This window comes from Salarias fasciatus, chromosome 19 (genome assembly GCF_902148845.1).
Source record: "Salarias fasciatus chromosome 19, fSalaFa1.1, whole genome shotgun sequence".
Classification (NCBI taxonomy): domain Eukaryota; kingdom Metazoa; phylum Chordata; class Actinopteri; order Blenniiformes; family Blenniidae; genus Salarias; species Salarias fasciatus.
The window spans coordinates 21,439,598-21,467,398 of NC_043763.1; the positions used below are offsets into that span (position 1 = coordinate 21,439,598).

At 43.8% G+C, this 27,801-nt stretch overlaps 2 protein-coding genes across 3 annotated transcripts in view; both read left to right on the forward strand.

Moving 5' to 3' along the window:
- Nucleotides 1–1,736: 1,736 nt before the first annotated feature.
- On the forward strand, nt 1,737–6,799 carry cox16 (cytochrome c oxidase assembly factor COX16). Its single transcript, XM_030116183.1, has 4 exons — nt 1,737–1,922; nt 2,914–2,991; nt 4,656–4,724; nt 6,202–6,799. The coding sequence occupies exons 1-4, from the start codon at nt 1,863–1,865 to the stop codon at nt 6,313–6,315; spliced, it is 321 nt and encodes a 106-aa protein (XP_029972043.1). The 5' UTR covers nt 1,737–1,862; the 3' UTR covers nt 6,316–6,799.
- Nucleotides 6,800–16,839: 10,040 nt separating this feature from the next.
- Nucleotides 16,840–27,801, forward strand: part of slc8a3 (solute carrier family 8 member 3) — a 106,362-nt gene continuing 95,400 nt past the window's right edge. For both annotated transcript variants that reach the window (XM_030116159.1, XM_030116160.1), the window contains exons 1-2: nt 16,840–16,937; nt 24,144–26,010. In XM_030116159.1, coding sequence (XP_029972019.1) covers nt 24,230–26,010 — 1,781 coding nt within the window. In that variant the 5' untranslated portion in view covers nt 16,840–16,937; nt 24,144–24,229. The remainder of the gene's footprint in view (nt 16,938–24,143; nt 26,011–27,801) is intronic.

Sequence of the window (27,801 nt, forward strand, 5' to 3'; positions counted from 1 at the left end):
GCTTATATCATAAAAATCTGTTTGGATACTTAAATTATAAGGGAAAGGTGCAAACTCAGGTATAAACTTAACAACTGCTCCACCAAATACAAAACAGTGGTGATTGCACAGATTTTCTACCTTCTTTCCTCATGAATTATGTGTTGCTAAGTTCCTCATTTATGTCAGTAAACTCTGATTATGGTGAGATGAGTATACAGGTGCCTTCAGAAATGTCTTTTAGATTGCCACCAATAAAGGCGATGGAACCCTTAGCAGGCTTCTGATTGGATGAAACATCACAGTGAAGCCAAATACTGTTGCACAGGTCCACTCACCACATACAAGACTTGTCCCGAGTAATAACTTTCTCAAGTGATCAGTCCAGTCCTGAAATCAACTCTGAAACACAAAAGGAGCCAAGGCAGAGGGGCTAAAACGGCTGTGATGTTTGGTAGTATCAATAAGAAGCTCAGCTACTATACTAGTAAGAGGCAGGAGGAAGAAATTTATTGATGTTAATCAAGAGTTAAAGGGATACTTCAACATTTTGGCAAATTGGCCCATTTAGTGCAATTCCTTAGTGATTTCGAACAGCATACTAACTTTTTTTGTGAGGGCGAGCTGTTGTTTATTCAGAGGCGAGTCGGGGAAGGTTTTCGGGACGGACACAATGGAAGTGGATGGTATTTTTGTTCCCCTCTTCAAACTCATCAAATACACAATCCAACAACCCCAAAACACTTTGGTGGACACGTTATAATCCGCAAATTCACTACGCTGTGGAACACCAACAAATAATATTGTAGCGTTATGACACTGAAGCAAATACTGGGAACTACTTTATCTTTTGAAATCACTACGCCCAGATGTCATGTTTAGTAAGTAGTTCCGTCTTAGCAATCTTCGCATAAACAACTCAATCTCGTAAATTTGCATTAATATTTCACAGCGTCGTGAATGTGTGGATTATAACGTGTCCACCAAAGTGTTTTGGGGTTGTTGGATTGTGTATTTGATGAGTTTGACGAGAGGGAACAAAAATACCGTTCACCTCCATTGTGTCTGTCCCGAAAACCTTCCCCGACTCACCTCTGGATAAACAATAGCTCGCCCTCACAAAAAAAGTAAGCATGCTGTTCGAAATGACTAAGGAATTCCGCTAAATGGGCCAATTTGCCAAAATGTTGAAGTATCACTTTAAAATTACTGTCTCAAGAGAATGAGAAATGAGTCAGAAGTGGAAAGTATGAAATATAGTCTGTGATATTATTTCTCAGCTTAATTTGAAAAAAAAAAAAAAATCAGGTAGTTATACAATTTTTACATCAGTAATTGTACTCTAAAAATCCCCCCTAAGTGCGCATGCGCATATCAGAGGCAAACACAAGTGGAAACACCTGAGTGAGCCCATGTGGGAAGCTGCGTTGAAGCCTCAAGCCGAAAATATGGTAAGAAAACTTTCAAATTAAAAAAAATGATTGGAACATTGATGTGCTTATTCCTGAATAAAATATATGTCGTTTTATATGATTCAGAAATATTTAGCTATTTTTGTTCTTTTAGCATTACTTGCAATAATTTGTGAAGCAGCGATTTTATTATGAACGCATTGATGGGAAATTGTCACCATATAAAAATGTACTCGCGGAATCTGAAAAGGGCCAGATTTTCTACGATTTAATTTAAAGGATTTCTTGATGTTCAAACGAAACAGTTTAGAACACTCTAGGAACCAATGTTCGTTGCAGCGGAACTAACCGGACAGTTTATCGCGTCGGACCCGAAGAGGAGATACGTCCTGCTGTGACCGGACTGCTTCACAGAGTCACATTTTTTAGTTTCTTCCGAATAAGATGGATTTATAGCTGAAGAAAAGAGACATGTTCACGTTAAAGACGCTGCACAGAAACAAAACGGTCAAATATGGAGTTCCTATGCTCGTAAGTAACTTTTAAGTTGACGTTTTTGTATCTGCCTTAGCCAACATTTGCTAACATGCTAACAGTTATAAAAACATCAGTTTGAAAAAAAAAAATGAGATGAATGTTATCCATGAACTCGCAATGTTGAAAGACTATCCATTAGACAATATTTTTGATCTCAGTTAAGCTGAATGTGTTATGTCAGTGATCAAAGCCAGAATTTGTTTTTACTTAAACTGTATTTTATAGTTTTGATCATTTCTTTACATGAGAATAACTGTTCTGCTTGATATTACTCATTATCTCATATTTGTGAGAAATGCGCACTGCTTTGTACATATTAGCAACACTGATGATTGTTTATGAATGAGATGTTTTCAATATGTGTCCGTGAAATAATGGTAATAAGAGTTTATGACATAGATGCTTTAAATTACAAATTTAAATGTTTAATTTAACAAATTGTACTTGTGATTCATATGCAGGTTAATCTTTCGTTTGCTGATTAATTTACTATTCCTTTTTTAGCTACAGATAATGTAATATGAATTATTTGGACATTACTGACGTGTTGTAAATGAAATAACGACAATATCTCATTTAACTTGAAAGGGTCCAAATGCTAATTAATTCAGTATATTATTGGTTAAATGTAGAAAGATCCCTGAAATAATTGGTTGTTGGTGAAGGTTAATTTTAATCAGAACACAATTTTGAGGTATATGGTTGGGACTCGTGACGTGATTTATCTTTACTTGAGGAAGAAATCAGTTCCTTTTGTTATGAGAAATTACCTTAAAGTTTGTTTTCCTTAATGGATAATATGAATTTCTGTTTATTCTTGAATAACATTTTTAAAGTTACCTTGAGAAAGGCAGCTTCAGTTCTCGGTAAATGTAAAAAAACAAAACAAAAAACGATTATTACAGTTGAGCTGTTTCATTTTCGATAGTTTTATCATGAGCCAAAAGCCTAATTGTTATCTAACTGCATGTATGTTTTTTTCCAGTTGTTGGTAGTTGGAGGTTCCTTCGGTTTGCGAGAGTTCACACAGATTCGATATGATGCCCAGAAGCTCAGAAAAAAGGTTTGCAATGATATTTCTACCTATCCATTTGACTGAATTTTACGTTGTGTGTGTAGCGCTGTACATTTTTAACTGACAGTTATTCAAGTGTAGAAAATATTGTTGCAAGTTTTCACTGAAACCTCCGCAGTAAGTGAGCAGAAACGCCTCCTGGTGGTTGAAGAGGCTAAGTGCTCTCTTTGTTCAATATGGCAGATAAAAATCTGTAACAGATTTAATTTTGCTTAAAGTCTTAATGTGATGTTGAGTCACTACATAGTGCGAGAACAATATGTCAACCACGTTATTAAAGTGACAGCAGCAGCAGTGAACTGATGATTATCATCATAAGACAAGTTGCTGCTTTATAATCAGTGCAGGACAGCTCGCTTCAGTTCATATAACTGCATCAATTTAAAGTCTGTTTTGTTTCTCAGTTACTTTCCATCAAATCAAGACTAAGCCACACGATGAGGGGAAACAAATATAAGCTGTATTTGTTTTCCATCTCCACTTGTAACTACACCACCTCCTTCTCTGCTTGGTCCTCATTGGAATTCGCTTTTATCCTCATGTGTTTTGTAAAAAGGTGAATTAATTGTGACATTTAAGGAGTATGTTTGTCCCGCTTTGGAGTAAAACAAAAGAAAAAAGTGGGAATTGCTTTTATTCATAGATTGTTCATCTATATAAAAATGTTTAATCTAGGAAATTGTTTACCGACGTTCTTTTTTACAAACATCACTAATCATTGAACAGTGACTTTAAAAAGTGGATATAATGTAGGGCTTTAGATAGAAAGTCATTGAAAAATGTTTAATTAGGGGAAATTTTACGATATAATGGTTCATAATCATAAGCATGGTTAAAAATGTTTTTTGTGAAATACATAATAGAAATGAAAATGTCACAAATTTAATCAGTTCCTGGTATTTCAGTGAAATCTCCTAAAAGACACTGAATAAAGAAGCGTAAAATGGACGTGATTAAATCCAGTGGTGCACTTTTTAGTTCGTTTCTTATCACCTAATTCCATTTTTTTCCTCATTCTGGTGCAGTGTGTGAGGAAGTCGGTGTGTGATCGATGTTTCTTTCCCCTTCAATGATTTAATTTGGGCTGCAGGCAGAGAGCAGCTACCAGCACTTTAGTCTTCCCTCTTCAGGGTTTCAGAGCTTTTCCCAGTTTGTTTGTGAGCGTCAGGTACAGATCCACTCACACGCACACAGTCTGTTTAATTCTCTGGTGCGAAGGCTGCAAAATATTCCATCTAATATTCATCAGCTGTAGTAATGTAGGCCTAATTATAAATCAATGGCGGAATTATGAAATTCATCAGTCACTCGGGAAACCACGGCGATACCGCAGTGAAATATTAAGACTCATTAAAAGTAATGATTCAGAATGAGATTCATTTCTATTCTCATATGGAATCAATTTGAATTGTAGAGCTGGGATAACCGCGCCGGGAAAACTGGATCCACCGTCTGGTTTTGGAGAGACTCGGTTTTTATTGAAAGATTTGAGTGATTTCCCCGTGAAGTGATGGAGCTCTTGTTCAGATGTCGTCGAAAGGGGATTCTTATTACTTCAGTCTGAAGTCACAATCCAGTAAACCGATGATTTTCTTATTTGTCAATTAACTCATCAGGAGTCTGATTTTTTTTTTTTCCCTTCTCCCGCCCAGCTGGACCCGTCGCTGGAGGCTAAAGTGGACCTCCAGAAGCAGTCGGTCATGTTGGAGGAGGAGTACGAGGTGAGGAGAGTGCATGAGAGTATTGATGGAAGGAATTCTCCAGATCACTCTGAGAACACAGCTTAAAAAGCCTTTTTATTTCTTCCATTCACTCATAAGAAAGAGTTGCCTGTTAGAAGACCCACGCAGCAACGCTTGTTTTATTTCAGCTTTTCTTCAAATTACAGTGAGAGAAATCTGAGCTCTAAAAGAGGCCCAATCACTCCTGATGACGATTGATAAAACGGCAACATAAAGAAATGACATGAGACACTCAATAAATCCCAGCAAGAAATCGGAAAACAAAACTCTTCAGATTAGAGGAACTAAAGGGTGCTAAGTTTTTCTTCAGGTTAATATCTGGATATTAGTCCAGTAGTTTATTTATTCCTTTATTTTTAAAGCCCACCTCTCTCTTTGTTAATCTCTGAATTTCCCTCTTTGAAAGATTTCAGAGTGAACTTGTATTTCATGAAGAAGAGTTGAATTCTTCGTTGCTTTTAGGTTATTCTGCCAAATTTTGTCTGCAATCATATCAACCTGCTTTGTTTGATAGATGTCATTCATGATGGAGTTTAATGTTTAAGTTTATGTTTAGGCTTCAAATTTACACCAATTAAATTAAATGTTTGGTTCATACGTGCATTCTTTTTTTAAATCAGTCACACTGGATTCCTGCAACTTGAATAAGATGATGCCATTTTTAAAATATAGCTTTTTTGGCTTATTGTCTGTCGAAGACATTTCCATTAAAAGCTGCAGTCAGTGCGCTGAAGCTCCTCCTAGTGGTGGGAGTGGTGTACTGCACCGCAATGCTTTCCTAATTTTTCCAATGTTGTGGCTTCTTTGGTGATGTTTACTTAAAAACTTATTAATTTCTGATTACGTCAATGTGAATATTGTCAGAACTTCTATATTTCAACAGTTTGGATGTCTGCAGTCTAAAGTGTTTCCAAGCTCCTGGTTCGGGTTCTAACCCTGACCCTGAATAAAATCTGACCTCAGCTTTGGACAGACGTGATCCACAGATACCTGAATGAAGCCAAAGGGAAATAAAAGTTCTGTTCCTACTTAATGCATCTGAAGTTGAGCAGAATTTGGAGGAAAAAAAAAAGTTAAAACTATGAATCAAATGTTACCCAGTAAATCTAGTCCGGTATTTTTGGGCATTTTAGGAAACTGTATTTGCAGTTTAGTGGAACTTAATTATGGAGGTATTTTTAAAGACGCCTGGAGAATTCTGAAAAGATGAAATAATAATTTTTGTCACTTTGGGCCAGTTCACAGGAGATGTGATTGAACAATTAAGATGTAATGGTGTGTTTTGAACTTTTTTTTTTTACATTTTAGTGGCTAATCGTTGAAGAGCTAAACACAATGGTTCAAACAGTGTTTCTCCTTCTCATTCTGCTTCTGCTGCTGAGTTTTGATATGAATATAAAAGAACATCATGGTCTTTAACATTTTCTTCCTCTCGTGTGTCTTTTCTGCCTTTTAGAAGCTAAAGGAGGTCAATCTGGACGAATGGAGGAACATTCGAGGACCTCGACCCTGGGAGGACTCCAAGGAATATCAGGACGAGCAGCGTCGCAAACTGGACAAGACAGACTGAGACTGGGGGGTTCTCGGTTAAAAAAAGCCCCCCGGGTGGTGGGGGGGGGGCAATAAGAGAGACCTAATCTCTGCACTTGTGCATCATAAGTAAAGAAGATTTTATTCTAATTCCTGACACAGCGAGATGAGTCTGTCATCTTTAAAGCACCACTAGGGGGCAGATCTGAGCTCTGCCTCCACCTCGGAAAGCCAAGGAAGAAATGTACATTATATATCGTTGTGTGATTGTCTGAATAAATTATTACTGTAGATTCCAAATGTTCCCTTTCATTTTGGTTTTGGATATGTCGAGTGTGTGTGTTGGTGAGTGTTTATGCCGCCGCCGCATTGATTTAGCAGCCGGAAGAATAAATAAGAGTCCAACCTTTCCTGGGGCCTCACGGCTCTCGACAGTAATCTGTTTCTCTGACAGTTATTACTTTGCATCGCTGTGGATTTATTATATTTCTGATGGGAACAGTGTTACACGGTGAGGTTTTCACGCCTTGCAAAACAAAAGAACATGGGTGTAAGTAATGTGTGTGAGAAATGAGGAACATTACCTGTAATCACATTTTATGGTCATGATGTTTGAATATGGGTTCTTTTTTTTTTTCTCAGGTTATACAAACTTCAGTTATTTAGATATTTCAGCAGCGATTGCTCCCAATCTGAATTCCAAAGCGCAGTTCTTGTAACAGGATTATCCGCTCACATCGAGGCCTCGCATTCGGGCCGTTGATAAAGATGTCTGGTGGGTTTTTTTCTCTCGCTCTCTCTCTCTCTCTCTCTCTCTCTTCTAAATTTAGAGTCTCCACATGTTGGCACATCTGTAATCTTGGAGGTGAATCAGAGTTATTCTGGATGCTCCGCAGATTGCCCCCGGGCTGCTTTTGATTAGATATCCTCTGTCTGAGAATCAGAGCGAGGCCACTGCAGCTTCTGTCTTCACACTGAGGGTCCATGAGCAGCCTGGACCAGGAAAAACAGGAATACATGGTTTTTATTACTGTAATGAAGCATTGATGCAATTCACACATACTGATATTAACACAGTGAAATGTCTATAAATAACTTTTATAGCAGCTGCAGTTTTCATGTTCACTCTTCATTTTTATTATTGGCTGTGAATTTTGAGGCCCTGCTCCCATTTTATTTGACTTTTTGTTTGTTTTTTCATACATTAAGTCTGTTTGAAACCTTGACATCTTGCTCGACACTTCTTTTTCTCAGAAGTCCAGACTCTCTCTGGCGCCCCCCAGAGGAAGCCCGCCACACACCGAGAGCCTCTTCTGTCGCTCAGAGGAATTCTCTATTCTGGGGAGAAAATGACGTGTAAAATAAAACAACATTATGTGTTTATGCTTTTAACTAAACAGCCCGCTTAGCCTGTTTTCTTCGTCTTTCCTCCGAGTTCCCCTTCAGTGTGCGTCACACTTTATCATCCGGCGCCGTGTGTGCTGAACCGTCCGTAACCCCTATAACTGCAAAAGATCACGCTGCATCTCTGCAGAGCCTCACGGAGGAGAAGCGAGGAGCGAACGGCTTGTTCCAGCCTCTCCTCCTCTGTTCTGTGGGATCACACTGAGGGGGTGTAGTCATCGCAGGCCGAAATGGGTCAGCCTGGGGGGGCCTCGCCGTCGTAAGCGAGCTGTCAGGAGCGAGCTGGAAGTCCTAATTTAAAAGAAATCCGCCCCTTCACGTGCTGTTCAATTTTTCATCTGAGAAAGCAAGAAAACCTAATTAAAGATTTATTGTGCGAGGCTAAAAAAAGGGGAAGTCAAATTCAATATTTACCATGTCGTTTTATGAGCGGGCGAACTAATGAAGTCTGAGAAACAAGAATCATGTAGCTGGATCAAATTCTGGGCACTGTGACAACTGTGAGCTCTCCAACAGTAAATAATCCTGAGCATCTTCCAGCAGCGGCGGCAGCATCCAGCCCCCCTCATCCCCCCCCCCTCCACTTAATCTGCAGCTCTGAGAGTTTGGTTTTCAATGAATCAGATCAAACAGGCTTCTGCCAGATCGTGGCCGCTGTGATGTGGAAGCACCGAGCAGAAGCAGTGGCTTCTCAGTCCTCCTGGCTCCTGATAAATGAAAAAAAAAAAACACACTCCTCGCCCCCAAAACTCCACATGATGGTTAATTACCAGGAGCATTATCTGTCTAGGAGACACTTCTTGTAAAGATTACAGGCGTGATCGTCCAGCTCCTCCTCAGAAATACAAAGTACAGTATCTCATTCATTGGTGTGGGAATTCCCGGCTAATCCTCAAACCAGGCGGCCGTCCCAGCTTGTGGTTTCCCCCGAGGGATGAAATCACAGCGAGCCCCCGAATACACTGAAGAAGAGAAATCTCAGTGGAAGGTTTAGAGTATGACACCGACTAGTGCTTCTCTCACCACTACTAAAACCTCTTTTACCTTTACAGTCTCTGCCGCTGCTGTTCCATCACTGATTCCTACTGTCGTTATTAAAACTGTTGGTACTTCTACTGATAATAATCCTTTCCTGCACCACTGCTGCAGTACCTGCTACTGATAGTGAGAGTGTACTGGTACTGTTATTAATACTACTTTTAATTTGACGTTTCCCACCCCTGCCAGAACCATCCTCATTACTATGACTTCAGTTCCTATTAATTCTAAAATTACTCATCATTTTACCGTTACGTTAATACTACGATCAATAGTTCTGTTGCTACAACTGCTTCTATTTTTGTTATTCATTATTTTTTTCATTTTGGGTTACTGTCTGTATGACAGCGGCGCTTGGAGGAACTGAAAATGTTAAGCTGCTTCCAAGGTGGGGCTTTTTGAGAATGCTTGGACTCCCGATTCCGTGGAAACGGCGGAAAACGCAGCTTTTCTGAAGCTTACTGTGCGTGCACACCACGGAGGTAGATGGACAACAACATTTTCCTGCAGAGTGTCATGGCTCCCGGTCCAGGTCCTCCTGTCAACTGGCAGCTTCAGAGTTGAGTGTGCAGTAATAATTTCAGTCCAGCGTCACCGTCTGTCCGACGACAGGCAGCATTCTCACCTTGCTAGTGTTCACAGTGTTAAAACTCTGTCGTGTCACATGACCTCATTCAACGGAGATTTTTCTGGAAGCATTGAGAGGGTCTTCATTTCTATCTGGAGATGTGAGTAAAGTAAAGCTGAAGCATCTGCTGCTGCTTCCATGTGAAATGGACGAAGGAGTGACGCGGCCTGACGCGCAGCGTTTAATTGCACTTTGAACTTTCCCCCGGCGGTGATGCGACGGTGCAGGGCCTCAGCCTGGAGCACACCTCCACTGCACCGCGGGAAGGTGGGTGTTTTTGTTCCACACAGCCCGCTGGAGGGCCTGTGTGCTGCTCCCCCCACCCCCCGCCGCTCCACGCCGGGCCGAGCAGCTCGCAGCACTGTGCTCTGCTGTTTGACGCTTTCCTTTTCTGATGCTACAACTCCGAGCTGTCACAGTCAGAAATGTTCAGATGAGGCAGGCAGCGTAGCAGAGCTGACAGCGGATTACATAAACACACTTTCTTTCTTTCTTTTTCTTTTTTTCCCCCCTTTCTCCTGATAAGGATCCTTTCAGTTCGGTTTTTCAAGAGATGTGCTGAGCAGGATGTTATTACACCTGGAAAAGAAACGACCTGACTCCTCTGCAGAGGACACGGCACTGCCACTCCCCATCTTGACATTATTTCAATAATCAGGTTTCACAACATGTTCCAGTTAGAACGGGGTCAGACTGGGAACTCTGAAGAACCAGCCAATCAATCCAGAAACAGGAATAAATGAATAAATTCATTCATTCATTTTATCATAACCTAAGAGAAGCTGCTTTTCCAGTTTTCTCTTGAAGGAGACAAAACTTCTTTTTCCACATCTGCAGTCTTCTGCACAAAACTTTTAACCTTCACTTGTTCATCCTAAATTTGGGTTTTATGTCGTTGGGTCTGCTTGTTGTCTTCCAAAGAGCCCATTAAACCAGCAGGTAAAGAGGAGCACTTCTCTTCAATAAGACTGTTAAAAGTTACATAAAAAGGAACTTTTTCCATTAGTTCTTTGTTTACTCGGTTCTGCGTGAGCGTAAATTTTCCCAAATACAAGCCAGACTAAATCCTGAACTGTGAAAGGAACTTGGAAAAGACAAAACTGTTGCATTTTGTCAGTAGATTTGATGCCCAGGTTAGTCTTTGTACAAATTATGGAAAGCAACATCAGCTGTCCAATCACAATAAGAACGGGGTCACCATTTCTGAAGGTTCCACTCCAGAGGAGCCACATGTTGCAGACGTTTAAATCCATGTGTTGTTGGATCATTTCATTCACTCATGGCAGTGATTCCGTCATCTGATACGATATACAAATGTGGCCTTTGGAGTCCGTCCCTCTTCTCTCTTCTCTTAAATTGACAGTGAATCCAGTCAGACTTCACCGCTGACTCACTGATATGCCACTTAAAAAAAAAAAAGAAAAAAAGAAAAACGGTGGAGAAATGGTCCCTGTGCTTATTTTATTTAGGTTCTCCCTCTTTATTTCTCTCTCTCGCTCTTTCATTTCATTTCTATAAATAGACGGAGGCTTGGCAGCTGAGGGGGAGTCCACGCAGAACAAATGCCCCCCCCGGCTGTTTCACTTCATTCCCCACATAATGAGCCAGACAGAGCGCGCACAGACCGCCGCCGTCACTTCCACTCTCCCCGTGACCCAGGCAGGGGCCACACGTTGCCATGGAAACGTGGCTCCTGGGCAGGAGGTGGTGGAGGAGAAGGTGGAGGTGGTGGATGGTGGGGGGGAGAGACCCCTCAGACGAGATGGACGCTCCGCCCACAGCTCCGTCTCACCCCTTCCTCCTCCTGATCCGGAACTTCACTTCCTCTTGAACCTCCTCGGATGTAATGGAGGCAGTGAGGGTCTCTCTCTCTCTCTCTCTCTCTCTCCCATCTCTCCTCCTCTCTCGTATCTTCCTCTCTCTACCCTCTCCTCCCTCTCTTCCCTCTCTCAACCATCTTCCTCTGTAAATATCTTCCAGACCAGTGAGCTCTGGATGCTCGACTCCAGCAGCTGCAGGAGTCTCTCGCTCTCTCTCTCTCCCCCTCTCTCGCTCTCTCTCTCTCTCTCCTATATGTGTTCAAACAGGAGGCCTCTCTGGGTTCTATTTGAGCTGAAAGTACATACATTGTGAAAGCTTAGAGCGGGGCTCCCCGGACTGTCTGCCCCTGTGTGTTTACTGACTGCTGGGGTTTTTATTTGAGGAGAGGATTTATCGGTGTGGGGTCATGTTTATGTCACATGGAAAGTAACCAGATCTTTCTCTGATTTTAATCATGTTTGTCTCGGTCTGATCAGTTCAGTACGTGGAGATCGGTAGATAACAATCCTTCAAAGGCACAGACTCTTATTTAGTCCAGAGGTTTGTTGGGTAAAACACACGCCGCCTGCCTGTCGAGTTTCTCTGCAGGTAATAAATATTAATTGTCCAACTTGACCTCTCAGAAAACTAACAATGGATATATCAAGATAAAATCATTTGAAGTGAAGTGGTTAAATAAGTAGAAACAGTCAACAGCGCCTACATGTGGCCTGGCATTTCAGCTACATCGTTTTCAGCCTTCCTGTCATTTTTATGGAAATAGACATTTTTTTTAGCTGTCTTTTCTGAAACCAAAACGATGTACGAGTATTTTCACTTGAGATGAGGTTTGTTTCTATTTCTGTGGCTCTCCGCTTTGCTCCTGCCATAATATTTCTGGCCACTTGGAGGTCAAAGGTCATGACTTTGAAGAACTGAGCTTCCGGCGTCAGGCCAGGACGGGTGACGTTGATACTCAACTGCATTTCTTCTGGTGAAGTTGAGTGAGAAACGGCGAAGCCGTCGAGCCTCTTCATGCCGCCCTCCGTGCGCCTTTGCGTCCCCAGAGGTGTGGGTGCTTCACCCCCCGTCTGACCCCGTCTGACCCCGTCTGACCCCGTCTGACCGCTCTGCAGACACGTCCAGTGACGGGAAGAACCCCCGCAGCTCGCCGGATCCTGATGCGAGGCGACTCCTTACCTTTCTCATTTCACAGCTTCACTATTCGTTACTGGCCGTCGTAAGTGGACGTCGCCCGGGGGGTGACGCCAGTGTTAACTCCCCCCCCCCCCCGTCGTCCCGTTCCTCACCCTCCCTCAGTGTGACTGCCTGACAGTCTTTTTTTTTTTTTTTTCCTCCCCCTCCGTCCGCTGAAGTTGTTGTAACTCCCAACGATCAGCATGTGCAGAGTGCCGAGCGCAGCAGGAAGGGAGCGAAAATACAAATGGCAAAAATGCAAGAGCAGCACTATTCAGCGCCGTGCCGGAGCTGCCGGAGCTGCTGCTGCTCCACATTCACCGCTGCCGCCACACGCTTTAATGAAAGCAATCCAGGGCTAAAACAAGGGGAGAAGACGGGCCGGAGTGACTTTCCCTCGGAGGATCGATGCCACCAGTGGCTCTCGAGGCCGTGGCCATCACGCCGCCCGCTCCCTGTAAACGCGGCTCCTCTCGGCAGGAAGCACAGGCAGGCCTGGCGTGTTGATTACTGGTATAATCCATTAATCATCAGTGAATGCATGAAGGGCTTTGATGAGAGAGGCAGGAGCGGGCATTGAATTCCAATCACGGGACGCACGCTTGCTGCAGGTACGCTCAGTGCAGTCCTGCACACGGCTCTCTGTCCGACGCCTTCCCAGCCTCCACCCTCCATTTCTCCTGCAGATAAGGAAACTTCATTAAAAAACCCACCATATTCTCCATACTAATTACAGCATTACATGGAGAGGAGCTGCCGCCGCCGCCGGTGACGGAGGCTGTCGGGCCAGATAGGCACATCGTAACCCCCACATCCATTTGGGAAGTGATTGTTTTTGAATTTCATATTTGAATTTAACAGGCTCGGAAATCTGAACAGGCTAATAAGATTCTGTACCACAGTGCCGGACTATGTAATTAAAATCGGATCCAATTGATTTTGCCTGCTTTGCATACGGGCTCCGTCCCAAAAGACCGGGACTCTGCACACTGCGGCGGGACGACCGCTCCGCGACGCCTCTGCACGGATTCATGATTATTCATTATTGATTAACTGCTAATTATTTTAAAAGACTTTTAAAGTCTAATTAATTTTACATAGGGTTTGGTTTTTGCTGTGGGAGTTTTGGGATTCTCCCCCTCAGTGCTCGGGGCCCGAGCGAGGCTGTAATTAGAGGTGGTGGCAGTGTCAACACCCCCCGCCTCGTCTTGCTGCCTTCTCCGGGGCTTCTCCTGTCTCGTCAGCAGGCCGATTTCTGCTGCATCGAGCACTGTGCGATCAGCCGAGCTCGCACTCCGACTGGAGATGGAAGATCACTGAGTCGTGCAGCGATGGGCGCAAAAGAAGCTCGGGAGGTGATGAGGACGGTGGATGGACTTCACTCATAGAGCAGATCAGGAGGAATTTGGGGGTCAGGACCCCCTCGAGATGAGGAATCGAACCATGGATGAATTTATGAAGTGCCTCAATTCTGGAAAACAGGTAAAGCCTGCATCGGCTTCCTGCTGGGATCTGTTAACTTTGCTGGTAAAATTCTCATTTCCATGGAGCTGAAATGGTGTTTTAATTAAAGTAAATACCGTATTTCTTGGTCTATAAGTCACACCTGGTACAAAATGTGTCTTGAAGAGGTAAAACACCCTAGAAATCACACTGGTGTACAAGTCATAGACGTAGCTGTAGCGTAAGGCCTGTTCACATGGTGTTTATCTTTTTGTTTCATAAAAATGCTGTTCAGAAACCATGTATTCAGCCTGTTGGGCCATAGGCTGGTGTTGTTGGTTATTTTTGTAATGACACTACACACACCTGCACGTAGAGAACAAAATGCTGTAAACATTAGCAACGAGAGAATTGTTATGGCTGACTGTCAAAAACTACCAAGGCCCAGGGGAATATCATGGCGGAGTTTCAGAAAAACATAATTTTTATGTTGAGCTTTTTCTTTTTGGAAACGTTTCTCTTGGTCCGTCAGTTAAATACGTCTGTGACTGAGGTCTTTCTGTGGTCCTGTAACATCATGGATCAGGGTCCGGGATGGTCATTGAAGAGCAGTGAGGATCTCATTGTTCTTAGTGGAAACTGGGATGTTGTTTGCAGAGTTAAAGCTCATTTCTACTCAGTCTTGAACAATTTCTTCCTCAGTCGTCCAGCTGTCATAACAAAGGGGCGGAGCATCAAGCTAGTGTTCAGAAAGCAGAAACCGTATTGGTGCAAATCGTGTCATGTGACGACTGTTCACGACTTGCCAACAATAACTCTACGGTCTGAATGTAGTGGTGCGGACTTGGCGACACCATCACAGACGTGTGGGTTTTCTCCTGTAGGACTTTTGGCTTTCAGGTGAGTGAAAAAGATTTTTTTATGGGGTAAGATTGCATGGTCCCCGAAGGCAGGAGTGAAAAGTGTTTTCTGGAGCACTTTTCAGGTTTCACCTTACAGCCTGTATTTCAACTTCACTCATGATCCTTCACTGAAGAGATAAAACGTTGAGTAATTTTCATTGTTTTGTCCAACTCTTTAATAATAATTAGAAAGTCATACATTATGTAATGTTGAAATATACTGAATATTAAGTATTTCGATATCTATTTTTGTTCTTATTTTTCATGTCTTTGTCCAGAGGCACTGTGATGATTAATTTTGCATGTGGGAAGAACAAAAACTTATGTTTCATAATATAACTATGAGCTGCCAAACAATTGAAAAAATGAGAAAATAGCGAGATTCTCCACAATGAAATTCGTCTTGTTCATGGGATACTGTACCTAAAGGGTGACTTGACCTAAAATATTTTCTTGCTCTAAATCAAAATAAGCAAAAATAAGAATATTCATAGACTTTTGCGCCCTATTTTTAAAATTTGCTGTTCAACCAAATTGAGATGAAAGGTGGCTACAATGAGTTCAATGAAACAATCTCAAAAGACAAGTTGTCGAAACACCATCCACTAAATCTGTTGTCCAGCCGCCACCTGGGCAGGAAGATGTTTCTGAGGATTAGGGGAAAAAAGTGCTTCAGTGGAGTGAATGTAGTGTACCTGCTTATAAATTCAGCTAAAACCTTTAGATATCGTTGCATGTATTATTAGTTTTTTTGTTGTTGTTGTTGTTGTTTCCGATGACTCAATACACCACCTTGTGGATTGAAATCATATTGCAAAATGAAACTCCTGGATTGATTGGTAGATTTCCCAGCAGCACGCCGCATTATTTTCTTTAGTTCTTTTTGTTAAATGTTTCAGCATATTGACTATTAAACAAGAAAGTGCCACATATTGCCCCACTTGAAGCTGAAATGCTCTGCTGGCTGTTTAAGTCGGCCACAGCTCATTAAAGATGCACATAAATTGCCATGAGATTAGTGCCCTGCACTGTATCCATCTCCGCATCTGCTAAGCCTCCGGCATTATCTCTGCTTCTGATATTTGTGGCATGTGGCCAGATTAAATGTCAATGACTCACTGAGTGATCATCTTCCCGCGGTCACTTTATTTCGGTGACTGGAATTAGCGGCATCTGGGAATTGCGCACGTGTTTGTGATTTCTCAATCATAATAACGGGCCCGTTTTCCCTCCGCCTCTCCGTCTTTTCGACGCCCCCCGCCTCCCGCTCGGCTTCTCGGGTTCCTGGTTGCTGGTGCAGGTTCCTTCTCTCAGCTGATGGTGACGTCGCCGCGCGCCGCTCGCACGGTCTGTCTGTGACTTTTAGAAACGGGGGGGCTCGCGTGCAGGGCGCAACCATTTCACACCTCCTCCGCGTGGGAGCAGGCCGAATATTAATGTTACATTAATAGTAATTATCCGAGGGTGGCGGTGTGATAAAAAGCTGTTCTCCGGGAGTCATCGCAGCCTCCAGAAACTGAGCGTGGAGATAAATCGCGGTCATTGCGATGGTGCGTAAAGTCCGGATGACAGCGCTCGCAACTTAGACCAAAATGGAAAACGGTGTTTAATCTGAACTGCAGTGTGTCATTTTTTTTAATTTTTTTTTTTTGTGTGTGTGGATGATTGGATTCCGAGAGTCTTTTAAAAAGAAACGAAAAACCAACCAAAACTGCGGAGCCGATCCAAGAAGAGCGACATCATAGATTTGCTGCGGAGAGAAGAGGAAGAGGAGGAGGAGGAGGAGGAGAGCGCTGATTCACGGCTTGCAGGAGGAGGAGAGCCGCTCAGGAGATCCATCTCTCTTCTCCACGAGCTTAAAATACTGAGCCCCCCTGTTTGTTTCTCTCCGTCTTCCCCTCCCTCCCCGCGCTCCTCTCCTCTCCCCGCCTGCCTCCTCCTCCTCCCTCGTCATTGACAGCTTTGCGACCCGGTCAATCCGTCAGACAGGGAGGATCTGGGGAGGAGGGCGCCGAGGCAGGAGAGGACGAGAGGCGATCACCTCTGGCCGCTTTGAGCCAATACGGAGCAGGCTGGAGACCCGAGGACGACACGGCAGCTTCTCCGGGGATTTTGGTCCGAGGAGCACGTCGTTCTCCAGAGATCCAGATTATTTGGAGCAGGTTCATCTGCGCGGAGAAACAATAATAAAGGGGGCGGACAGGAGCTATTTTGCAGTCTCTACATAAACTCCCCGGAATACAAATCCAGGTAAGAGACTGAAGCATGATGCACACAAATGTGGTGCTGCACATTTAGATTTTCTAATTCTGTGTATCCACATATATACACATATAATATGGCAGAAGTGGGGATCGCGGGGAAGGATGCAAATCCAGCCGGTAACTGCTGAGAGCTGGATGAGGTCCATCACTCCGGACCGCTTCCAGTCTCTGCTCCGCTTTTCCCCCTCATCGTCGTGCAGATATGATCCACAGCAAAAGGCTCGAAATGGATTCGTGATACCGTCTAATGGGTGTGCCATTAGAATAATTGGCGTCTGTCAACGCAAGTAACGGATACCGGTTGTTCCAGCCTGCCGATCGAGCCCGTCTCGCTCCTGATTGGCTGAACACCTGGATTTCCAGTTTCCACCGATCGAGCATTTTCTTGAGCCGGGGGTCCTTCCCTGCACGGCCTGGGAGTCGAGCAGGGGCTCAGGTGCCCCCTGGGGTCAGCCGGGGATATCAGTCCGTGGGAACGCACGGGACGCGCTCACGCAGCCCCTGAGTCGGAGAGCGGGCCTGTGCGCGCTCCGGCAGGGATTCCCCCCTCAGGTAGCTCCGTCCGGATCCGCTCAAGTGAGCTGGGCCCTGCCATGATTAATCAGCAACAGCTGAGGCTCTCCGTGTGTCTGCTGAGTCCGTGTTTACGCGCATCTCAAATAGCCTCCTTAAACCAGATCGTCCTCCCAAAATAGGGAAAGTGAAAGAGATCCGTAAGGAGAGCCGTGATATCCACACTGTGCATCAGGCTGGAGGTGGAGGAGGGTGTGCACACTGCTCTCTGAACACTCAGCTCATTGTTTGGGCCATAAAATCATGAATTCAGGGGTGTTTCTAGACTTTCTACAGCCCTCCACCGAGATGCACCTTGGAGGGCTCCTTTCTTTTCAGTGGGTGGGTTTCAACTTTCAAGTGTTTCACAGCAGCAGCAAGTGGCGGCAGGAGGGCCCCTTTAGGGGGGTTCTCATCCTGTCGCTGCAGTTGAAGGGGGACTGAATGTCAGCATTTCTAGCTGTGATCACATAGACCAAAAGTAATCTGATTGAATTCCAACCTGGTTAAATTTGCATCATATAAACACTTCAGTCTGATTATATTTAGACCATCTGATTAAAATTACGATTAGAACGTAGGGGGTGGTGTAGTTCGACACATCGGGTTGTCTCCTACAGTTGGAGCTTTGTGAGCGTCTTATGATGTGAGCGTGCGATGCCAACATTCACCAAGAAGCAGCAGAAATGCTGGATAACGCTGCCGGTTTCATGTAGAGCCACTAGTGGGCGCTGTTCTTTGTTTTTTGTAATGGGACCAAACACACACATGCTTGCGGAGAACAATACACGATAAATGTTAAATACCGAGTTCCAGGAGTTTTTGGACTGGGAGTTAGGACATTCTGGAGACAGATGTTATTGTCCATCTACTCAATGTACAGAAGAGCAATTTTGTACGACTGCGGTCTGCAGTGGAAGCATTTCTGAAAGTTGCGTTTTCAGTGTCTCCGCGCACAGCTGGTGCAATGGAAGGTTTTTGTTGTCTGTTAAATGTCATGTAAACAGGGCCTTAAATTCCCGAATAACTTTAACTAACTTTAATTAAGCTCTAAATTAACCACACTCCAGCTTGGGATTCTGGGTATTTGCTATTTGTGACGCCTCTGAGTGCCAGTGTGATTCGTGAACGGTGTGGATTACTTGTTTTGTCAAACTACCACATCAGGTCACAAAATACCCAAAGTAAGATTAGAAAAATATGTGAATATGAATTAGATGTTGTCCAAGTTTTTATTTTTCAGAAAGGCTGCTGACGACCTTTCCAATCTGTGACTTTCCAAAACCATTACACCGAAGCCGAGCTCCGACTGACACGCCCACTTTCTCCTCATAACACCTCACGGTGTCTCAGGTTGGACACAAAAAATAATCATTTTAGTTCAGAGGCCAAAAACGGCCCCGTTTCATCCTGAGTGGGCCAAACCGGCAAAATATTTTCCATTTAAACTTAAAAGTTTTTCTTTGTTGTGCTGCAGTGTATTTGTGAAGAAAATGTCTGTTTTCACAAAACAAAACCATTTTGACTGAAAATAACTACAGACTCAACATAAAGCCAATTTTAATGATTTGTTCTGGTGCAAAATACAGAGAAGCATCCAAAGAACTGTTGAATTATACATGTTTTTCTAAACTCCTCTGGCAGCATGACTCGCTAGCGCTAGTTTGCGCGCGCCGTTCTCAGGGTCTTGGTGTTGATGTGTTTACTGCTCTCAGGAAATTTTTGGGGAAAAAGTTTCCTTTGATCTTTATACGATTTTCTTGGCGATTTGGCGGCCTGGATTAGGGGCTCCAAGTCATGGCCCACAGGCCTCATGTTTGACACCCCCAGTTTAGATCATATTTACTCCAGCATGGCAGGATAAACTCTCATATTGTCTCAATCTGATTTCAAATGCACCACAGGGTGTTTTTAAAGTCCTTAAGTCATCATGTTATTTGTTAATACACTGTACCACATAATCTAAGAAGATTTTTCTCACACAGGTTAGGTCTACTGAACTGGTTCATAACTATATAGATTTAATCAAAACAAACCCTTAGTTGCTGATTTTATTAAGTTTAAAATAAAGATATTTGCAGGACAGTCTCAACAGTTCAGACATTACAGAACCTTTCTGATGTTTAACCTGCTAAATATCACTCACATTGTCTTTTCTGAAGAGAAAAAAATGTGTAAAACGAGCTTAAGTGCTTTTGCTCTCCACCGTCCGTGGTTGAAGAGGTCAGTGTTGGACTTAATTGGAACGTGTCAAAGCTGAACTTCACCTTGAATTTACCGATGTCAGTTGCATTACGGTCCCTCGAGCTAATGTCGAGGGTTTTTTTTTCCTTGTGGGTTAATTTCAGTACTTTCTCTGTGGCTGCTGCTGAGCTGTCTCCATTAAACACCCCTGCACTCACAAAGCAGAATTCAATCCTTAAAATGGTAATTAGTATGCAAATAGTTTTGTGTCGCGCCTAAATGAGGGGGTCATGGTTCTTAATAGTGATGCTGGTGGAGGAACGGGGGCCCGGCGGCCGCCCCATGTAATTCATGTGACGATAGAAAATCAACACTTCAGATACATAATCCAGATGAGGTCATATACCTGAACAGTCTGTCTTAAGTGCTTAATGCAATGACTATAATGAACTTTACCGTGTGGGATTATGTATCTCTCAGATGACTTCACAGTGGGTGAATCAGCCAATCGATCTACACTTTTTACATGAGATAAACCTCAGAAAATACTGGAGTTTATTGCCCAGTGTGTCATTTGTAAGCCCTGAAATTGAGCACCGCTGTAGTTTATAGTCAGAAAATAATGTTTCTGTGTATGATTTTATTCAGTCTAATGGGATAAGGCAGGAGGTAGTTACCAAACAATTGACTCCATCTGTCCTGGGTGTTATGCTGTGGCCTTATATCTTTAAAAAGTCCTTTCTCAGCCCGGTTAGTTTGCTCGTGGATTCATGGGTATTTGGCTTGTTTGCCATTTTGTTTTACCTCTTGTTTATTCCAGGCAGGCTGACTAAACAGCGTTTTATTCATTTTTTATCACTTTGCCGTCTTTTGTACTCGGTAACACACATCACGTACGGCGCCACGAGCTTCTTCCACTGTTCAAACTCAAAGCTGTTTATTCACATCCATCCTTTATTCCCGTTTCACGAGTGGCGATGACCACTGCGGTGCAGCTTGATTGCTGAATGATCTGACATGACTACCTGTTTGGAAAAGTGAATCTGATGTTCCTGTGTCTGTCTAGCAACTTATTAGTTCATCTGAAGCAACATCAGTTCGTGGAAGATGCTCTATAAGCTGGATGTTAGAGGGAGGAAGATGCACATTTAGTATATATTGTGCAGTGCTGATCTGAATTTTAGTGCTTTTTGAAAGAAATCATAGATTAATGACAACATAATTTACATGACAGACCTTTTATGAGCAAAAGTGTCTTGAATAAATGGTTCTCATACTTTGAGCACGTAGCACATAAAGAAAAAAAAAACCTGTAAATTCACCTGCTCTACTCCACGTGGGAGGTAAACAGAGTTATATATTATAATGCAGTAACTTAAAAGTCAGATCTTTTACGAGTAGGTTTTGATGCCTCGGACTTACCCTGCTGCTCCACCACTATATCATCTAACAATTAAATGAGCGTTGATTTAATCACGCTCATCCCCAGGTCGTAACGCACTGAGAGGCTGTCCCTGGACTTTAAATCCTGGATGCCTGGTTGCAGTTCCTGCCCGTCCACCCCGGCTCGCCACCTCGCAATAAAAAAGACGGAGAGAAGCGAGCAGGTCAGCAGTGCTGATTTAACTGTGAACCAAAAGGAGCTCCTCCTTTTGTCTTCAACACCTTTTAGCCATTATTTCAGTGGCTTCTAGTTTAAAATATAAGGAATATAAACACATTCTAATAAAGCTTTGCGGCTTTACCTTTACCAGTGCACACATTTCTTTTACTTCCTGAAGTTTAGTCATTAAATGAGTTTCCGTTTTTTAACAAAAAAGGAATAAAAGTACAAATGAGCACACAGTCCTCCGTTTCCAAAATCAGCTTTTCTCTCATTAAGTTACAACTTTGTCACTCAATTATTTTCCCGGTTGTTTTTGTTTTTGCTCGGCGCTGCTGGTTCTCGCAGGGATTGCATAGCTGGCCACCGTCCACAGAAGCGGCTCTGCTGATTCAGTTAAATTTAAGTTCCTTGTCTCCAGCTTTTGCTGCCGTTTGCTGTCAGCCCAGTTTTCTCTCCTCCAGATCAGCGTGCCGCGCTGCAATCGTCTTTCATTCCGAGCTGAAATCTCCTCTGTTTCTGCTTTGTGATCAACTTCCAACAGAACTGCAGTGTCTGTGAATGTTATAATCTCTCAGCAGACACCATAATAATAGTGCCAGTGATGCAATTATTTGTACCTATCAAGCATTAAATTAGAAATATTAAGGATAATTCGTTCCAGAATAGATTAATTGGTTTTGCGACACTGACAGAAACTTTGCCAGCTTTTAAGTGTTGACACTGCTCAGGTCCCGGAGACAATATTTGGCTTTTAAATTGGTGTGAACACTTCAAATATGCCACCTCCTGTTTGACTATTCACACTTCCACTGAAGCTTCTGTCGGCTTTCCAGACCGGACACTTTTCCACCTGCATGATAGATTTGGAGATATTTAAAAAAAAAAAAAAAAAAGGAAAGAAAGAAAACAAAAACCAACAGCCTTCAGATCTGATGTACAGAGTAAGAGTTAAATCAAACAAGAAATCTGCATTACACAGCAAAACATATGCTGTTTAATGGATGCTTTTATCCAGAGTGCCTTGAAGTGCCAGGAGTGTGTGCTGAGCGTACTTCTCCATGACGGCGACATCGGCGGTATCAGAGGACAGACTAATGCACTTTTACACTGTGGAGCAAGGGTGCCAAACATAAGACTCGTGGGCCTGATCTGGCCCACTAAGAATATATATAAAATATCAAAGAAAATATAGACTTCTTTTTTCTAAACAAATACACTGAGATATCAGTGATGCTGCCATAAAAGATAAGAAACTAGCATTATCCTCAAAGCCATGCTGTCAGGGTCAGTCTGTAAAAACATGCTTAATGCGACAGCAAGTGAGAAGTTTTTTAACATTCATTGTGTTTTGTACCAGAAGGCTTCAGTAATATTGGCTTTATGTTGAGATTGTTGTAAATTTTCCAGAGTATTTGTATGGTTTTGTGAAAACATTGACATTTTAATCACGTACACTCTGTGGCACAATAAAAAAAAAAGAAAAAAGAAAAAGAATCTTTAAAAGGTTATTATGGCACCATTTTACCGCTTTGGCCCAGTCCAGATGAAGCTGTGCCGTTTATGGCTCCTGAACTGAAATGTGTTTGACAGCCACAAAGCAGAACGACTAGAACTGAACCCAGTTCAACAAAAACAAAAGCGAACAATAGTGTCGGTAATAAAAAAAAACCAAAAAAAAAAAAACCCCAGCAATACTCTGGTGAATTCAGAGAGGAATGATTAACTCGTACAGTCTGTATTTCTCCGAAGAGCTCATTTTAATTCAGACTAAACTGCTCGGGAGCTTGAAGGGCCCAAAGGTGCTGTGCAGGATGCAGAGAGGTTCTACCCGACCCGATGAAAGACCGAATTAACAGCGAGCAGGCCGGTTTTAGAAGAACACCCTTGTGCTCGGTGGTCTAAGTTTGGGGTTCATGCTGCCCCTGCTGCCTCAGTTCCATGAAAAGTGTTGTCAATCCGACCTCATAACAGCCGAAGAGGTGTGTACGATGCTCAGCCCCAGCCTTCCTGAATCTGCTCAGACTCAGCATCGTTACTGTAATGCTGCTCTCTCCTGTGGAAGGCATAAGTGTGTATTTAGATTGTACTATGTAATGAATTTGGATGGGACATCTGTACCCTTTGTTCCAGTTTGCCTCTTGACAGTCCCCTGCCTCCCCTCTGCTGTTTTTTTTTTTTTTTTTTGCCAATGCGACATTTTGGACAGTGCTTAGTTTGGCAACATTGCACGCCTGCTGAGCGAGCGGTTTGGTTCAGAGCTGTGTATTACCCCTGAGATCTCCAACAATCACATTGAAGCCCACATTATTGGATGGACGTATCCACATCTTAACTGAAAATAAGCTTCATGATTGGAAATGAGCCCACAGGCTATCCTCTTATTCAACTAATGTTATCAAAATTGCTCACATAGTGGTTTACTGACTGGAGAGTCTCATGAATTTGTAAGCATGGGGGATATATTCTCCAGCCTGTCTTTCATAGATAGCAAAGAAGACTCATAAAAAAGGCCATTTGCGAAGTAAGAGGCAGGCACAGTGTTGGAATCCTACTGAAGAACAGTGCCATAATTTTAAAGTTTGAGAAAAATTTTTTACTCCTGGCGGTTCAAATCGCAACCTCTATAACACAATTTTATACGTCAAGAACATTTGATAACTTTCTAAGGTTGGATACATTTTCTGTCACACCATGTTTTAATAACAATAAAAGTGTTACATTCAAGCCTTCACCTGTCCAGGGAGAATACAACATGTAAATCTATTACTGCTGTTGACATGAGTCTTGTAAGAAATGTTTAATCTCATTTACCAATCCCAGCTCTGTCTTGTTTCTGTGTGTTGTGTTTAGGTGGTGGGTGGAGCAAAGCACAGCTCAGTGCTGGATCCCAGAGGGACCGTCAGTGTGGTAAGGACCCTTGAGACGAAGAAGGGTGCATGGAGGGCACAAGGCCTGTGAAAGCAGGGTCGTCGGCCTGCCTCTGGTTCGGGCTGGTGTCTGTGGCTGTAGCCTTCCTCTGCACGGAGGCCCGGACCACTCCGAGCCCTTTGCTCAGCCCCAGCAATGCCACCTGCAGGGGAAACTCAAAGTGTAACCCGGGGATCATCCTGCCCATCTGGTATCCCGAAGACCCCTCCATGGGAGACAAGATCGCACGGGTCATTGTCTATTTTGTGGCGATGATCTACATGTTTCTGGGAGTTTCCATCATTGCCGACCGTTTCATGGCAGCCATTGAGGTCATCACGTCACAGGAAAAAGAAATTGTCATCAAAAGGCCCAATGGGGAAACAACCACGACCACGATCCGGGTGTGGAATGAAACGGTCTCCAACCTCACCCTCATGGCCTTGGGCTCGTCGGCCCCCGAGATCCTGCTTTCTGTAATTGAAGTTTGCGGACACGACTTCAAATCCGGTGAACTTGGCCCCTCCACAATTGTTGGGAGTGCAGCGTTCAATATGTTTGTCATCATTGGCCTCTGTGTGTCCGTCATTCCCCAAGGAGAGGTCCGTAAAGTCAAGCACCTCAGAGTGTTCTTCGTCACTGCAGGCTGGAGTATCTTTGCTTACATCTGGCTCTACATGATCCTGGCTGTGTTCTCTCCGAATGAGGTCCAGGTTTGGGAGGGTTTGGTCACGCTAGCCTTCTTCCCCATATGCGTAATCCTCGCCTGGGTGGCAGACAGAAGACTGCTGTTCTACAAGTTCATGCACAAGAAGTATCGCACCGACAAACACAGGGGCGTCATTATTGAGACGGAGACCGAACGCTCCAAGGGGATCGAGATGGATGGCAAGATGGTCAACTCTCATTTCATGGATGGAGGTGCGTCGAGCAATCTGATTGGTTTGATTGAGAGTAAAGAGGTGGATGAGTCCAGGCGTGACATGATCCGCATCTTGAAAGACCTGAAACAGAAGCATCCGGAGAAAGAGCTGGATCAGCTGGTCGAGATGGCAAACTATTACGCCCTCTCGCACCAGCAAAAGAGCCGTGCCTTCTATCGCATCCAAGCTACGCGCATGATGACCGGCGCCGGAAACATCCTGAAGAAACATGTCGCAGAGCAGGCCAAGAAAAGCGCCAGTGTGCAGGAGGTGTGCGTGGAGGAACCGGAAGAATACGTTTCTCGGATCGCATTCGAGCCTGCTGTTTATCAGTGCCTGGAGAACTGCGGCGCCGCCATTCTGACCATCACCAGAAAGGGTGGCGACATCAACAAGACCATCTACGTGGATTATAAGACGGAGGACGGCTCGGCTAACGCCGGGGCCGATTACGAGTTTACAGAGGGAACTGTCGTGTTCAAACCGGGAGAGATGATCAAGGAAATAAGCATCGGCATCATCGATGACGACATCTTTGAAGAGGACGAGCACTTCTTTGTGCGCCTCAATAATCTGCGCGTCCTGGAAACGGAGGATGAAGTGCTGTCCCCCAACAGCCTCCCGTACCCAAAGGCCATGCTGGGATTCCCCACCGTGGCCACGGTGACCATCCTGGACGACGATCACTCGGGGATCTTCACCTTCGAGAGCGGCTCGGTCCATATCAGTGAGAGCATTGGTATTATGGAAGTGAAAGTACTGAGGACTTCCGGAGCCAGGGGGACGGTCATTGTGCCTTTTCGCACGGTGGAGGGACTGGCCAAGGGCGGTGGCGAGGACTTCGAAGACACCTACGGAGAGCTTGAATTCAAAAATGACGAGACCTGGTAAGGCCGCAGTTTTCCTTCTCTCGTGCTTGTGGAAAAATTTGCCTTTCTCTTCTCCAATCAATTGTTTCTTGACAGCTTAATTTAGTTTTCCGTGTGATTTTTAGTCTGCTAAGCGTCCTCGAAGTGAACGTCATGAATGAGTGATTTTCTTTGTGTGTCCCTTCTGGTGCTTTGATTTGTGTTTTGCTGTTGTTTCCTGCTTAGTTTAACGTATCAAACTGAGAATTCAGAAACAACAGTATAGATGTATGAAAGCTAGCTCTAAAGCTGCTCTGCAGTCTGCAGCGAACCTTGTCATTCAGCGACTGCTTTTGATATAAAGATGTTGTCATCCTCGCCTCTTGACATCATTTAATTCAGAGCATACTTTGCAAGTGCTGTTTGCACCCATCACTTTGTGCACTTTACACACTTTTTCTTTACATGATTAGACAGCGTACCCTCTCATCTGAGCGTGAACTCCACATCCCCTTGTTTTCCTGTCAGGAGATTTTGCTCTCATCAGAGTGCTTTGGGAGCAGTCCTGTGTGTGTGTTGCATGCAATAGGGATTCGACTTTGGGATTCGTCACACAGCCGTGGAAACAGGAAGTCCTTAAGTAACCCTCCCCATGCTTCTTTAATCCCTGCTGCTTTTGTTTTGTCAAACTCTGGATTCTTGCTCTGTTGCCTTTTCTGCTTTTTAATTGTTTTGTGTCAGGAGGGAAGGGAAGAAGCAGATACTCGGAAAGGTCAGAGGTCTGACTATGTTTGATATATTAATCAGAGGATTACAGGAGTTTGGGTTTGTAGGTAGACTGAGCAGTGACGTGGATGAGACATGCAGCCATGAATAAAAGGCTTGTGTTTGTTTGTACACCTCTGTGAGTAATGTCTTCTGTGAATTGTATATGTGATGTAGCGATGTCAGCCGTGCCATCTGTGTACGATTCTGCAAAAAAAAAAAAAAGACTTATAACTGAGTGGGCATATTTGGCAGTGTTGCAGCAGCATACTATACTGGAGATACTGGAATACAAATAGTATCCGAGGCAATAGATCGACTGACACGGCTGCACTTTGTCAATTGCATTGCGATTCTCTGGTACACAGGCATGTCCACAAAACAGGACCTACTGAGTAATATTGATTTGTTTATTACACGGCTCGCATCTGCTTGCATCTTACACAGCGGTCTGCAGGCTCTGAATCGAAGTGACATGAGCTTGTGACATTCCCCCTCCCCCACCAATCAGGAGCCCCCCCGGCGTGCAGCGGCTGACTGGCAGGGTCTGTGGGTTCCTAGGGGCTGAGGGAGCCCAGGAGACCGGCGGTGGGGGAATGAGTGTTGGAGTGATCAGCGAGCTCTTGGGGCCCGCCGAGCTCTCAGGGTTTTGCTTGATTTATGTGAGAGATGCTTTTTTTTTCTTTTTTTTTGGGTCGGACCCTGAAGGCTCCTGGGTAGAGGAGAGGAGAGGCGGGAGGCGTGGAGGAAGGCGACCGGGCTGCCTTGACGTCGTGTTGGCATTGTGAGGGACTGTTAGTGCATCGATCCGCTCGCTGTGGTGCTCGTGCTGCGGCGGGTTAGCCCTTCTCAGTGTGCACGAGCCGTCAAGCTGTAAATTGATAAATCTCAGTGATCCATGGAAACCATCTCACTGCTCTCAATTGCCTAACATTTCAATGAAACAGCAAGAACTCGTGTTAAGGAGCCACAAATCTTAATCAGTCATGCCAGTTTTGTAATGTATTTTAAAGATAAGCTGTGTCAAATTAAATGATTATATTGTCGAAAGATATATGAGGTTAA

Bases quoted from the DNA above. Each gene is read 5' to 3' on its own strand.
- cox16 (XM_030116183.1), top strand. From the start codon at position 1,863: ATGTTCACGTTAAAGACGCTGCACAGAAACAAAACGGTCAAATATGGA. The intron at 1,923-2,913 runs GTAAGTAACTTT...GTTTTTTTCCAG, and splicing joins AATATGGAGTTCCTATGCTC to TTGTTGGTAGTTGGAGGTTC. The intron at 4,725-6,201 runs GTGAGGAGAGTG...TCTGCCTTTTAG, and splicing joins TGTTGGAGGAGGAGTACGAG to AAGCTAAAGGAGGTCAATCT.